At 44.4% G+C, this 14446-nt stretch overlaps 1 protein-coding gene across 1 annotated transcript in view; it reads right to left on the bottom strand.

Moving 5' to 3' along the window:
* Positions 1-4934: 4934 nt before the first annotated feature.
* LOC311138265 (helicase ARIP4-like) overlaps positions 4935-14446 on the bottom strand; it is a 33114-nt gene continuing 23602 nt past the window's right edge. Inside the window, 11 exon segments of the mRNA XM_084172947.1 lie at positions 4935-6609; positions 6813-6905; positions 7955-8044; positions 8466-8650; positions 11279-11475; positions 11589-11764; positions 12003-12208; positions 12754-12853; positions 13426-13550; positions 13794-13912; positions 14027-14239. Coding sequence (XP_084029073.1) covers positions 5642-6609; positions 6813-6905; positions 7955-8044; positions 8466-8650; positions 11279-11475; positions 11589-11764; positions 12003-12208; positions 12754-12853; positions 13426-13550; positions 13794-13912; positions 14027-14239 — 2472 coding nt within the window. The 3' untranslated portion in view covers positions 4935-5641.

The following is a 14446-nucleotide window of genomic DNA, read 5'->3' as shown; positions in this document are numbered from 1 at the left end:
TTCAGACCCCTTGACTTTTTCCACATTTTGTTATGTTACAGCCTTATTCTAAAATTGATTAAATAAAAACTAATCAAATCTACACACAATACCCCATAATGACAAAGCGAAAACAGAAATACCTTATAAGTATTCAGACCCTTTGCATCCCGTTTCCATTGATCATCCTTGATCATCCTAGAATCCACCTGTGGTAAAATCAATTGATTGGACATGATTTGGAAAGGCACACACCTGTCTATATAAGCTCCCAGAGTTGACAATGCATGTCAGAGCAAAAACCAAGCCATGAGGTCGAAGGAATTGTCCATAGAGCTACGAAACAGTATTGTATCGAGGCACAGATCTGGGGAAGGGTAGCAAAACATTTCTGCAGCATTGAAGGTCCCCAAGAACACAGTGGCCTCCATCATTCTTAAATGGAAGCAGTTTGGAACCACCAAGACTCTTCCTAGAGCTGGCCGCCTGGCCAAACTGAGCAATCGGGGGAGAAGGGCCTTGGTCAGGGAGGTGACCAAGAACCTAATGGTCACTCTGACAGAGCTCCAGAGTTCCTCTGTGAAGATGGGAGAACCTTTCAGAAGAACAACCATCTCTGCAGCACACCACCAATCAGGCCATTATGGTAGAGTGCCGGACGGAAGCCACTCCTCAGTAAAAGGCACGACAGCCTGCTTGGAGTTTGCCAAAAGGCACCTAAAGGACTCTGACCATGAGAAACAAGATTATCTGGTCTGATGAAACCAAGATTGAACTCTTTGGCCTGAATGCCACGCGACACGTCTGGAGGAAACCTGGCACCATCCCTACGATGAAGCATGGTGGTGGCAGCGTGATGCTGTGGGGATTTTTCAGCGGAAGGGACTAGGAGACGAGTAAGGATCCAGTGCTCAGGACCTCAGACTGGGGCGAAGGTTCACCTTCCAACAGGACAACGACCCTAAGCACACAGCCAAGACAACGCAGGAGTGGCTTAGGGACAAGTCTCTGAATGTCCTTGAGTGGCCCAGCTAGAGCCCAGACTTGAACCCGATCTAACATCTCTGGAGAAACCTGAAAATAGCTGTGCAGCGATGCTGCAGAGGATCTGCAAAGAATGGCAGAAACTCCCCAAATACAGGTGTGCCACGCTTGTAGCGACATACTCGAGGCTGTAATCGCTGCCAAAGGCGCTTCAACAAAGTACTGAGTAAAGGGTCTGAATACTTATGTAAATGTGATATTTCAGTTTATTTTTAATAAAGTAGCAAAATTAAAAAACCTGTTTTTGCTTTGTCATTGGGGTACTGTGTGTAGATTAGAGGGGGAAAAAATGATTTCATCCATTTTAGAATAAGGCTGTAACAAAATGTGGAAAACGTCAAGGGGTCTGAATACTTTCCAAATGCACTACGTTCAAAAAACATTGTGCATAGAACATACAAAGCCCATTAAAAATCATGTCAGTGTAATGAAGAAACAACACAGAAGTGTTTTATTATGTTAAAATAACATTAACGAAGTAACAGTTGTCATATGCTGGATACATGGGGTGACTGTCCCTCCCGATCTCACAGTCAGTCTGTGCCTCTGCTCTGCTCTTTCACAGACACTGGTCAAAAGATCAACGGAGACAAAAATAAGTAATTTACAAAAATAAGTAACAGATGAATTCGTTTCCATCATAAATAAATGACAAACTAGTCGAGGCAAGCTAACATTATCAAGATGTTATAAAAAAATAAAATGGATCATGTTCTCTTCATGATACCACTAAGAAATAAGCACAGTAACACTATTTTGATTGAGAGGGAGGATGGGGACTCCTCCTTCAAAGAAAGTGTTCCCTTTTAAAAGGACTGGGATGATTGGCTAAATCATTTGATAGACATGGCCAATTAGAAAAAGGTTAAGGAGGTTCTGAGGTGGAGAAAAATATGACCAACTAGAAACAGGCTGTAAGCAGTAGTGGGTGGGTAGAGTGGAGGTTGTGAGGAGTGTATGGTGAAATAGGGAGTAGAGACTAAACTGAAACTCCAATAGGCTTATTCCAAGTCCATTTGCAGATTTTATTCCAGTGGAGAAAAATAACCTTGAGACCCGATCCATTCCACTCACATAATGATTTTGACATGACATCACAGACTGAGAAAGGTATTGACCAACCACAGATTAACTTTTGACTACTTTAATACACTATAAGTGAATTTGTCCAAATACTTATGTAAAGAAAAAAACGTATTCAAATGGGGGGACTAGATACAGATAAAGTGCCTTCAGAAAGTATTCGCACACCTTGACCTTTTCCACATTTTGTTGTGTTACAGCCTGAATTTAAAATGGATTAAATATAGATTTTTTGTAACTGGCCTACACACAATACCCCATAATGTCGAAGTGGAATTATGTTTTTCAAATTAATTAAAAAGGAAAAGCTGAAATGTCTTGAGTCAATAAGTATTCAACCCCTTTGTTATGGCAATCCTAAAATTCAGGAGTAACAATGTGCTTAACAAGTCCCCCCCCCCCCCCCCCCCCCCCCCCCAATTATCTCTAAGGTCCCTCAGTCGAGCAGTAAATTTAAAACACAGATTCAACCACAAAGACCAGGCAGATTTTCAAATGCCTCAAAGAATAGCACCTATTGGTAGAAAGCACACATTGAATATCCCTTTGAGCATGGTGAAGTTTTTAATTACACTTTGGATGGTGTATCAACACACCCAGTCACTACAAACATACAGGTGTCCTTCCTAACTCAGTTGCCGGAGAGGAAGGAAACCGCTCAGGGATTTCACCATGAGGCCAATTGTAACTTTAAAACTGATAAAAAAATTAATGGAATGGAGCTAAGCACAGGCAAAATCCTAGAGGAAAACCTGGTTCAGTCTGCTTTCCACCAGACACTGGGAGATGAATTCACCTTTCAGCAAGACAATAACCTAAAAACAAGGCCAAATCTACACTGGAGTTGCTTTCCAAGAAGACAGTGAATGTTCCTGAGTGGCCGAGTTCCAGTTTTGACTTTAATCTACTTGAATGATTAACAACACATTTGACAGAGCTTGAAGAATTTTGAAAAGAATAATGGGCAAATGTTGCACAATCCAGGTTTGTGCAAGCTCTTCAAGATTTACCCAGAAAGACTCAGCTGTAATCGCTGCCAAAGGTGCTACTACAAAGTATTGACTCCGGGGTGTGAATACTTATGTAAGTGAGATGTCTATTTCATTTTCAATACAATTAAAAAAATGTCTACAAACATGTTTTCACTTTGTCATTATGGGGTATTGTGTGTAGAAAAAAAATTATTTAATCCATTTTGAATTCAGGCTGTAACACATCAAAATGTGGAATAAGTCAAGAGGTGTGAATACTTTCTGAAGGCACTGTATATACAGTGAGGGAAAAAAGTATTTGATCCCCTGCTGATTTTGTACGTTTGCCCACTGACAAAGAAATGATCAGTCTATAATTTTAATGGTGGGTTTATTTGAACAGTGAGAGACAGAATAACAACAAAAAAATCCAGAAAAACACATGTCAAAAATGTTATAAATTGATTTGCATTTTGATGAGGGAAATAAGTATTTGACCCCCTCTCAATCAGAAAGATTTCTGGCTCCCAGGTGTCTTTTATACAGGTAACGAGCTGAGATTAGGAGCACACTCTTAAAGGGAGTGCTCCTAATCTCAGCTTGTTACCTGTATGAAAGACACCTGTCCACAGAAGCAATCAATCAATCAGATTCCAAACTCTCCACCATGGCCAAGACCAAAGAGCTCTCCAAGGATGTCAGGGACAAGATTGTAGACCTACACAAGGCTGGAATGGGCTACAAGACCATCGCCAAGCAACTTGGTGAGAAGGTGACAACAGTTGGTGCGATTATTCGCAAATGGAAGAAACACAAAATAACTGTCAATCTCCCTCTGCCTGGGGCTCCATGCAAGTTCTCACCTCGTGGAGTTGCAATGATCATGAGAACGGTGAGGAATCAGCCCAGAACTACACGGGAGGATCTTGTCAATGATCTTAAGGCAGCTGGGACCATAGTCACCAAGAAAACAATTGGTAACACACTACGCCGTGAAGGACTGAAATCCTGCAGCGCACGCAAGGTCCCCCTGCTCAAGAAAGCACATATACAGGGCCGTCTGAAGTTTGCCTATGAACATCTGAATGATTCAGAGGAGAACTGGGTGAAAGTGTTGTGGTCAGATGAGACCAAAATCGAGCTCTTTGGCATCAACTCAACTCGCCGTGTTTGGAGGAGGAGAAATGCTGCCTATGACCCCAAGAACACCATCCCCACTGTCAAACATTATGCATTGGGGGTGTTTTTCGGCTAAGGGGACAGGACAACTTCACTGCATCAAAGGGATGATGGACGCGGCCATGTACTGTCAAATCTTGGGTGAGAACCTCCTTCCCTCAGCCAGGGCATTGAAAATGGGTCGTGGATGGGTATTCCAGCATGACAATGACCCAAAACACATGGCCAAGGCAACTCAAGAAGAAGCACATTAAGGTCCTGGAGTGGCCCAGCCAGTCTCCAGACCTTAATCGCATAGAAAATCTGTGGAGGGAGCTGAAGGTTCGAGTTGCCAAACGTCAGCCTCGAAACCTTAATGACTTGGAGAAGATCTGCAAAGAGGAGTGGAACAAAATCCCTCCTGAGATGTGTGCAAACCTGGTGGCCAACTACAAGAAACGTCTGACCTCTGTGATTGCCAACAAGGGTTTTGCCACCAAGTACTAAGTCATGTTTTGCAGAGGGGTCAAATACTTATTTCCATCATTAAAATGCAAATAAATTTATACAATTTTTGACATGCGTTTTTCTGGATTTTGTTGTTGTTATTCTGTCTCTCACTGTTCAAATAAACCTACCATTAAAATTATAGACTGATCATGTCTTTGTCAGTGGGCAAACGTACAAAATCAGCAGGGGATCAAATACTTTTTTCCTTCACTGTTTGAAAATACCCTCAAATAAAAGGTGATATTTTGTACTGTTGCCTCATATGAAAAATGTGATCTCAAATCCAAAATGCTGGAGTATAGAGCCACATTTAAAATGTTAGCTTCACTGTCCAAATAAATTCGTAGGGGAGTGTATATTGTCTTCTCTTCCTTTCCAACAGGGTTTACTACAATGTCTATCAAACAGCTAACGACTCTAAAATCACCTTTTTACATTTCGAATGCTAACGGTCCAACAGACGATCACATAGTTCCATCTGATGTGAGCTCCGAGCAGATAGTGTCCTGACTGGCCTCAGTAATCATGATGGGGATAAAATAACTGCATGGCTGGGCCATGCTAGAAGATATAGCAGGAGAGGCAGTGCTTGGAAGCCCCATGTGTATCCAACTGGTCCCCTACAACAACAAGTCCATCCATTCCCATCTGTGGTCTCTGGTGCTCAGCCTCACCAACCTCAGGGGCTCGTGCAAATCTTCAGTCTCTTCAGTAAGATATTCAGCATAAGGATTTTGTTACTTTCTCTTGGTAAGTACATTGAGGTACGACTCGTTCCCTCTCACTCACTCGCTCATAGGAGAGTCTGTGTGCGTGTTTGTGTGTGTGTGGAGGGTGGTTAAGAGGGTTAGGTCTGTTTTTTCAACTTATCCACCTCAGGGTTAATGAATGCTGGCTCATTGTCCTGTCACCTCGATGACATCATCGTCCGAGCTGCTGCCACCGTTCTCCGTGGCCATGTGATGGGTGTCAGGCCGGCTCAGAGCTGCACCCAGGAGGCTGGAGGGGGAAGAGGGGAAGTGGGAGAGGAAGCTGGAGCTTCCTCCAGAGCTGGCTGGGCCTCCTCCCAGGGTGTTGGGGTACATCCTGGGATCAGGCAGCAGGGACTGACTGTAGTTCAGAGGGAAGCCTGGGGACAGCAGGTCGGCCACACTGGGATTCATCAGGTAGGGGGGTAGGGTGGTGGAGGCAGAGGACACGGGCATGGTGTTGGTGGAGGAGGAGGAGAAAGAGGTGGGGGACAAGGAGGAGGAGGGGAGGTGTCCGTTGCTTCCTGTGGCTGAGGAGGCGTGGCTGAGGAGATCTGCCCCTGCCGAGGGGAACATGGCCTGCAGGTCTCCCAGAGTCTGTCCTGCTGACTGGAGAAAGGGGGACGAGGAACTGCCTCCCATCAGCAGCGGGTGGCTCATGTGTCCCTCCAGGGCCTGGTTCAGGGGGGGGAAGCTGAGGCCGCTGCTGCCCAGGGAGAGGCCCGGGAACCCGGCTGCTGATGAGCTGCGTTTGCCCCCCGCCTGCTTGTGTCCACGGCTCTCGGCCATCTTGCGTTTGGAGCGTTGCAGAGCCTCGCTGATGCTCATTCCGATGTCCGCTCTGAACTGCCGGCTGAGGTCCGATTCTGTGGTCTGATTGTGCTGCTGTGTTCTGCTCCCTCCCCCTCTGTCCCCTGTAAACGTGTCCGATGGTGACGGCAGCTCATTGCCCACGGCAATGGTATCTGCGGTGACGGCGTAGCGGCTGAGCTCTCGGAGGATCTCGGGGCTCTCGGGGGTGGAGGGCCACAAGGCGCTATCGGGGGTCAGCCGTTGGCGCTCCGCGGGAGACGAACAGCCGTTACCAATGGCGCGAAGAAGGGAAACCTGGGAACCTGAGGAAAAGAGAGGGTCAAAATAGAGTAACTATTCATTTTTCAAACAGTGCTACAACTACATTCCCTTAAGTCACTACTTGTGTCCCCCAGGGCTCGGTTCTAGGTCCTCTCTGTAGTCTGTACACCAAGTCACTCGGTTCTATCATATCCTGTCAAATGGAGTCCTTATCAAATGTAATGTAATTTAAAGTATAGTGCACCTCTGTTGGTAGAAGTTCCCCCCTGCAATGCTCTGCTGAGCTTCCCTGAGCGGATGGCAAAAATCCTCCCATCATTGGTCTTGATGTAGGTACCTGTGAGGAAGACCGCAGTTAATGGATGATAGCAAATCAAATCAAACTTTATTTGTCATATGCACGGGATACAGCGAAGTTAACGCAGTGCAATGAAATGCTGACTTACTCCCCTCCTCTCATGACATTAACTAATAAAAGTATAAAAGGTATTCAGTAAAATATACGGTTGCAGGGAAGCACCAGTCAGTTTTGATGCTTAGGTTAATTTACCGAGCCCTTTATCTAAATGAGATAACTTGGGGAATTCAGGTGCCCATGTGGCTGTTGTAAACCACTCTAAGGTGTGTACAGTATTTGGATTAGAGTAGGTAGAGAATTAATTTGACTACACATGCAGGTAGATAAGGGGCCACAGCTTCTACAGTATATATAGTGCCTTCAGAAATATATTTCATTTACATAAGTATTCACACCCCTTTGCTATGATACACCAAATTGAGCTCAGGTTCATCCAATTTCCTTTGATCATCCTTGAGATGTCAATACAACTTGATTGGAGTCCACCTGTGGCCAATTCCATTGTTTGGACATGATTTAGAAAGAAACGCTGTTTCCCACAGTTGACAGTGCACGTCAGAGCAGAAACTATCCCATGAAGTCCAAGGAACTGTCAGTAGATCTCCGAGATGGAATTGTGATGAGGCCTATATCTGGGGAAGGGTATAAAACAAGTTGTAGAGTGTTGATAGTTTCCAATAGCACAGTGGTCTCCATTGGCAAATGAAAAAAATAGAGACTGCCTAGAGCTGGCTGTCCGACCAAACTGACTAACCGGGCAAGGACCTTGTAATCGCCGCCAAAGGTGCTTCTACAAAGTATTGACTCACGGGTGTGAATACGTTTGTAAATTTAATATTTCATTTTCAAGAAATGTGCTAACACTTCTAAAAGCATTTTTTCACTTAGTCATTATGGGGTATTGTGTGTAGATGGGTGAGGAAAGAACATATATTTAATCAATTTTGAATTCAGGCTGTAACAAAATGTGGAATAAGTCAAGGGGTATGAATACTTTCTGAAGGCGCTGTAGGCTGTGTTCTTGTTACCTTTGGACCCTTTGATCATGTGGATGCTCTCTCCTGCACCGATACGGGCCTGGACATCAGTGGTGCTGTTGGCTCCTGGGATCACTATATCTGAGAGGTCAAAAACAAGGAGTCAGACGTCAAAACAATACCACGGCTGCATGCCAAATGGCACCCTATTCCCTACGCTGGTCAAAAGTAGTGCACTATATAGGGAACAGGGTGCTATTTGGGACATAAACCCTATCCTAATGCAGCCCCACAGCATTTCACCTGACGAGGACCAGGAGTTATTCCTTAAACCTACCCCTGGGTCATGTTCAGTAGGCACAAAACGTAAGAAAGCGCTCTGAAAAGGGGAGGTACTATCTAAACGTAATCCAATAAGAAATGCTAATTTCCATTTTATGTCGCAAACCGTTTTGCTACGGTGTGCCCTAATGAACAGGACCATGGCAACCGTATCAGTGTTCATCAGCACCAATTCTATTCAATTCCAACTTTATTGTCCCTGCAGGGAAATTTATTTTACCAGTAGTAGTGACGATCCTCTGGACGTAGACGCCAGCCTTCTGCAGGTAGTTGACGGGGAAGCTGACCCCTGAGCTGGAGCCCGCCACGCCCATGCCCGCCATGCGAGGCATCATGGGAATGGGGGTGGACTGGACGGGCCGGACGCTGGCCACGGGCTTCTCATCACCCCGAGCTATGGGACGCCTAGTGGATCCAAAACACACAAGGATGAGGATAATACACAGTCTGATGTGGGACAGTTTTCAAGACAGATGATAGCTTCAGATGGCATGGTTGAGTTTGGAGGCTAGAAGGGTGATTCTCATGAAACCAGTTTTTACCATGTCCGTAGAAAATACAGTTACAAAACCATGACACAACTGCAAAAATATACTATCATTCTGAAGAGTGAGATGCATAGTTTATGGCAAAGTGTCTTATTTTGTATACATTTTCTTTTGAATTTTGTGAACGTTCACCCCTAATTCTCATTACCGAAATACATCCGGATTAAATTCTCAGGTCATTTTATACAATCTTACTTTAGAAAAACCTAACTTATTAGAATAAAATACAAATAATGTTGCTGTAGTATGTCCATAATTCATAACAATGGTAAACTAGCTGAAGTTTACATTTTACTATAATATTTATTACATTAAAACAGTGTCTGTGGACATGTCTCATTACCGTAACACTTTTTCAAGTTCCTGTAAAAACTCCAATCAGTTTTTAAATACATTTTTAATTCACCCATGATGCATCATCTAGATGAGTAGTACTTAGATGAGCACAAGTTAAAGGCCACGTAACTCACTGTCTGTAGGAGCGATCCATTTTCGTGAACGGGGTATACAAAACATTTCCATGACAGACTGACCAGATGAATCCAGGTGAAAGCTATGATCCCTTATTGATGTCACTTGTTAAATCAGTGTAGATGATGGGGAGGAGACAGGTTAAAGAAGGATTTTTAAGCCTTGAGACAGACAACTGAGACATGGATTGTGTATGTGTGCCATTCAGAGGGTGAATGGGCAAGACAAAATATTTAAGTGCCATTGAATGGGGTATGGTATGTGCCAGGCGCACCCGTTTGATTTTGTCAAGAATTGCAATGCTGCTGGGTTTTTCACGCTCAACAGTTTCCCATGTGTATTAAGAATGGTCCACCACGCAAAGGACATCCAGTCAACTTGACACAACTGTGGGAAGCATTGGAGTCAACATGGACCAGCATCCCTGTGGAACGCTTTCGACACCCTGTAGAGTCAATGCCCTGACGAATTGAGGCTGTTCTGAGGGCAAAGGGGGCGGGGGTTGCAACTCAATATTAGGAAGGTGTTCCTAATGTTTGGTATACTCAGTGTACATACAGGCAAAATTTTGTTTGGTATTCTGCGGATTTCATTTAGAAAAAGCCCATGTTATCACACACATCTGCAGCCACTAGCTAGCTTGTCAGTTGACATTTGAAGTTAGCGCCGTTCTGCCCATGGAGCAGTGACAGTTCTATTGAGCAGCAACCACTTTTTGACCATGGCCGTAATAACATTCTATTCACTTTAATCATGCTTAATCCTCTGAGTAAACCGTCGAACGTTTGAACCATATAGGTAGTAGAAAATGGCGGCGACAGAGGGCTGCCTTGCTTCGAGCTCTTCGGAAACTTTGCAGTATTTTTGTTTTTTTAATGTATTATTTCTTATGTTATTAGGCCAGAACAATAACATTTGATTTGATTAATAAACAATGAATGAAATAATCATTTTCTGGGTGAACACCCTACAGAAAAATAGCATGTATACACAAGTTATTATGACAAAAAACAAGATTCAGAAGATGACAGAAAATATTCATTAAGTTAATGAGAAATTAGAAAATACATTTTAATAATTTCATTTTAAATCTATGTATTATCAGTGTTATGTTTGACTCAGGCCTTTTCATTAGGTGAGCAATGTAAAAAAATATATTAACTTTTGTTTATAACTGTTGGGGACTTTGAAAACATGCATAACATGCATAATATCTGACATATAAACATAATAATAATTATGAAATAGATAATTCAAGTGATCCAAGAGGAATTTGGTGATTTTTGTTGTCAAATGCCAGTTTCGTGACAATGATCCAAAGGGATCATTTGTATGGATAGGTAGTGGTTTAGGCCTGCTTATTAGGCTTGCACAGCGCTGTTGAAGTATTAGGGGTATAGGACTACATATGGGGTATGTACAGATAACTGCCAAAATAAAGGAAACACTTGAGTAAATCATGGATACAAAGTATATTGAAAGCAGGTGCTTCCACACAGGTGTGGTTCTGAGTTAATTAAGCAATTAACATCCCATCATGCTTAGGCTCATGTATAAAAATACCCAGTTGCCCAATTTGTTTGGCTACCATGGCTAGAAGAAGAGATGTCAGTGACTTTGAAAGAGAGGTCTCAAATGAGCATAAGGGGTTTAAAGTGTGTGTGTGTGTGTGTGTGTGTGTGTGTGTGTGTGTGTGTGTGTGTGTGTATCTCAGTCACCAGATCTCATCCCAATTGAACACTTATGGGAGATTCTGCAGCGGCGCCTGAGACAGTGTTTTCCACCACAATCAACAAAACACCAAATGATGGAATTTCTCGTGGAAAAATGGTGTCACATCCCTCCAATAGAGTTCCAGACACTAGTAGAATCTATGCCAAGGAGCATTGGAGCTGTTCTGGTGGCCCAACCCCCTATTAAGACACTTTATGTTGGTGTTTCCTTTATTTAGTCAGTTACCTGTATGTTAGTGCTGTGATGGCGCAGGTAAGAGAATGGAGAAATTGTCACTCACCAGTTGCGCTGGTTAAAGGCTGGGATGTTGGTGAGGGTCTGGTCACTGGTTGGGTAGTAGTGGGCGTAGGAGGGGCGAGAGTAGGGCACGGAGGCACGCTTCTCATCCTCATAGCTCTTCTTAGCGGCTCTCTTCTCCGCTTTAGTGAGCTTGGACTCTTTCCGGTCCACCAGCAGAGACTCATGGTGGAAGGGTTCCTGGTGGGGTACAGATCAACAGGGTTGATAGATTGCGTGTGTGTGTGTGCCATAGTAATGATGTACAGTGATGCATGACATGACAGTGTGTATCTGTGTGTGTGTGTGTGTACCTTAGTGATGAGGTGGGGGTAGAGCTGACAGGCCTGGCTGATGACCGTCTCCATCTCTTTGTGGGGCTGCAGAGGGGCTTTGGCCGGGTCAGGCTCCTCCTCTGCAAAGTGCAGCAGAGACTCCACCTCCTTGCGGGTGAACGTCAGAACCGGGTTCAGATCATCAACCACGCGGTCTGGACGCAACCAATCACAGTGTGTTACTGACCACTGAGACAACCAATCACAGTGTGTTACTGACCAATTAGACTCCCCTGGCTTGTACTACGCCGTCATTCACATTTCAACTTCAAATTCTATATGCTGCCATTCATTACGAAGTTTCTCAATTAAATGAATCCAGCAACTTCCACACACACACGTCGTGCATCACTGTACCCCCACATCATTACACACTCCCCCCTTCTCCCTTACCAGACATGCCCTGCTTGGAGACCTGTCGGTCATAGATCTTCTTCTCCAGGGTGAAGTCACAGACCAGGCGGTAGATGTGGCATGGCTTCTTCTGGCCGTAGCGGTACACCCGACACACCGCCTGGGCGTCGTGACACGGGTTCCACGACGCGTCAAACACCACCACCCGGTTGGCCCCGATCAGGTTCACCCCCAAGCAGCCCGCCCTGCAAGTAACACAACACAGGCTTATTAACAACATGCACAAGTGTGTGTGTGTGTGTGTGTTACCCTGTGTGTGTGTAAGTGAATGGCTGATCAAGTGTATGCAAAAGGGAGGGGGAATATATGCAATTATGTGTGTGAATAAATATATTTGTGTGAGTGAGTGTGTCTAATTGAGTGTATTTGTCTGCATTTACACAGGCAGCCCAATTCTGATCCTTTGCCCAATTATAGGCAAAATCTGATTGGTCAAAATACCAATTAGTGGAAAAAGCACAGCTTTTGTTGCATATTTGAGTGAACAATATATAAGTATAGATATATAATTATTAGAAAGGGCAGTGGTAGAGCATGGTGTTTGCAACGCCAGGGTTCGATTCCCACGGTGGGGTATAAAAAATAAAAATAAATATGTATGCACTAACTGTAAGTCGCTCTGGATAAGAGCGTCTGCTAAATGACTAAAATGTAAATAAATGTAGCCATGAGACCACAGCAATTTCACTTCTATTTCTATGCGTATCAGTGTGTGTGTACAGTCTAGTACCTTGTTGACAAGAGGAAGACCCATGTGGAGGTGTTCTCTGGGTCGTTGAACTGGTTGATGAGTCTCTCTCGCTCCGAAGCAGACGTACTCCCATCCAACCCTGGGGGTTGACAGACGAGACACATCACCACATCAGCATCATGGGGCGATTCCAGACAAATAGTTTTGCGTTCCAAATGGCACCCTATTCCCTATGTAGTGCTCTGGTCAAAAGTAGTGCACTATGTAGGGAATAGGATGCCATTTGGGACACCTCCATACTTCTAGTGGATCTAGTGTAGTGTGGTGGTCAGTCCAGTAGGGGGCCGTAAGACTTCGGCTGAGATTATAACAAATAAATAGGGGTACCCTGATCCTAGATCAGCACTCCCATTCTGAGATTATGAATATGGGCGCTGATGGTTGAGAAAATGTCTAAGTGAGAGTGTAGATGAGTATAGTTATCAGTTTGAAGCCAAAAACATTTAATGGGACAATTTGCTGTGAAAACAAGCTAACTCCAATCTAATAGTCTGGAACAACAGAGTACGTTAGTGGTAAATTAAATTGGATCTGGGTTCACAGCTGAGCTGACACAGGAAAAGAGTAAAAGGGTTGCCATGGGAATGACGACACTGTCCCGGTAGTAGTGATTGCCATGGGAACAGGGTCGTGCGGATGATGATGACTCACTGTAGTAGTTGATGTTGCGGACCCAGGTCTGGTTCTGGCCATGGTTGTCGGGGGAGACATGGCCTGCTGGCATTAGCCGTCTGGTCAGGAAGTCTTCAATGACGGTCAGGGTGGACAAGCTCTGGCTGATGGACACACGTCAAACACACACACACGTTAAAAACACATTCAAGTCAGTTAACTACAACCACATCCATATTACGGATACTTATAGGCTAAAAGCAAAAATACACATTTCCATCCTCTGCAAAAAAAATGGTAAATAAAGTTATATTATAAAAGTATGCTCATAGAGAGTGACAAACACTTCATTAAAACCAATGATGTATATAAACACACTCCAAAACAGCCATAGGAATAGGTCCTACCTGAAGACCAGGATCTTGTCTCCTCTGATCACGCTCTCATCGATCAGATGGAAGAGCAGCAGCATCTTGGCTGAGTTCTCCAGCACCCCAGTCTGGTAGCTGCTCATGATGTCCTTGGCCTGAACAGAGATACATGGAACAGGACGGGAGGTGGGTGAATGAAGCTGTCATTCTTTCACACCAAGGGAAGGGGGGGGGGGGACGGACGGACAGACAGATGTGTCAAGGCGTACCCATTCGTAGGTGATGACCTGATTGGCTCTCTCCTGGATGGGGTTGAGTGAGGGTAGGGTGACGTTGGACCGGCTGTTGGCCTTCAGGCCGGCGCCAGGGGCAGGGCAGCGGGGGTTGGTGGCCGCCGTGATGTCATCCAGGTCCAAATCCTGCTCGTTGGCCAGGTTCTCCTTCTGAAGGGTCTCATAGAGCACGTCAGGGTGGTTCCAGATCTACACACATACACACACACGATTAATGAACTGACTCCAATAGTGTTACTCTGGTCCAGTTGTCAAGATTAGGCTGTTTAGCCTGGCCAGTCTGACTGACTGCTTAAAGGGATTACTAAATGACATATTGGTTTTCTTATCTTTCCTTACCCTGTAAGCAGTCTATGGACAAGGTATGACAGCAACCCATGCTCGGTTTTGTTTACC

The sequence above is a fragment of the Coregonus lavaretus genome (assembly GCF_964263955.1).
Source record: "Coregonus lavaretus genome assembly, chromosome: 12".
Lineage (NCBI taxonomy): Eukaryota > Metazoa > Chordata > Actinopteri > Salmoniformes > Salmonidae > Coregonus > Coregonus lavaretus.
The sequence above is the reverse complement of the archived record's forward strand: the minus strand, read 5'-3'. Positions and strand labels throughout refer to the sequence as shown.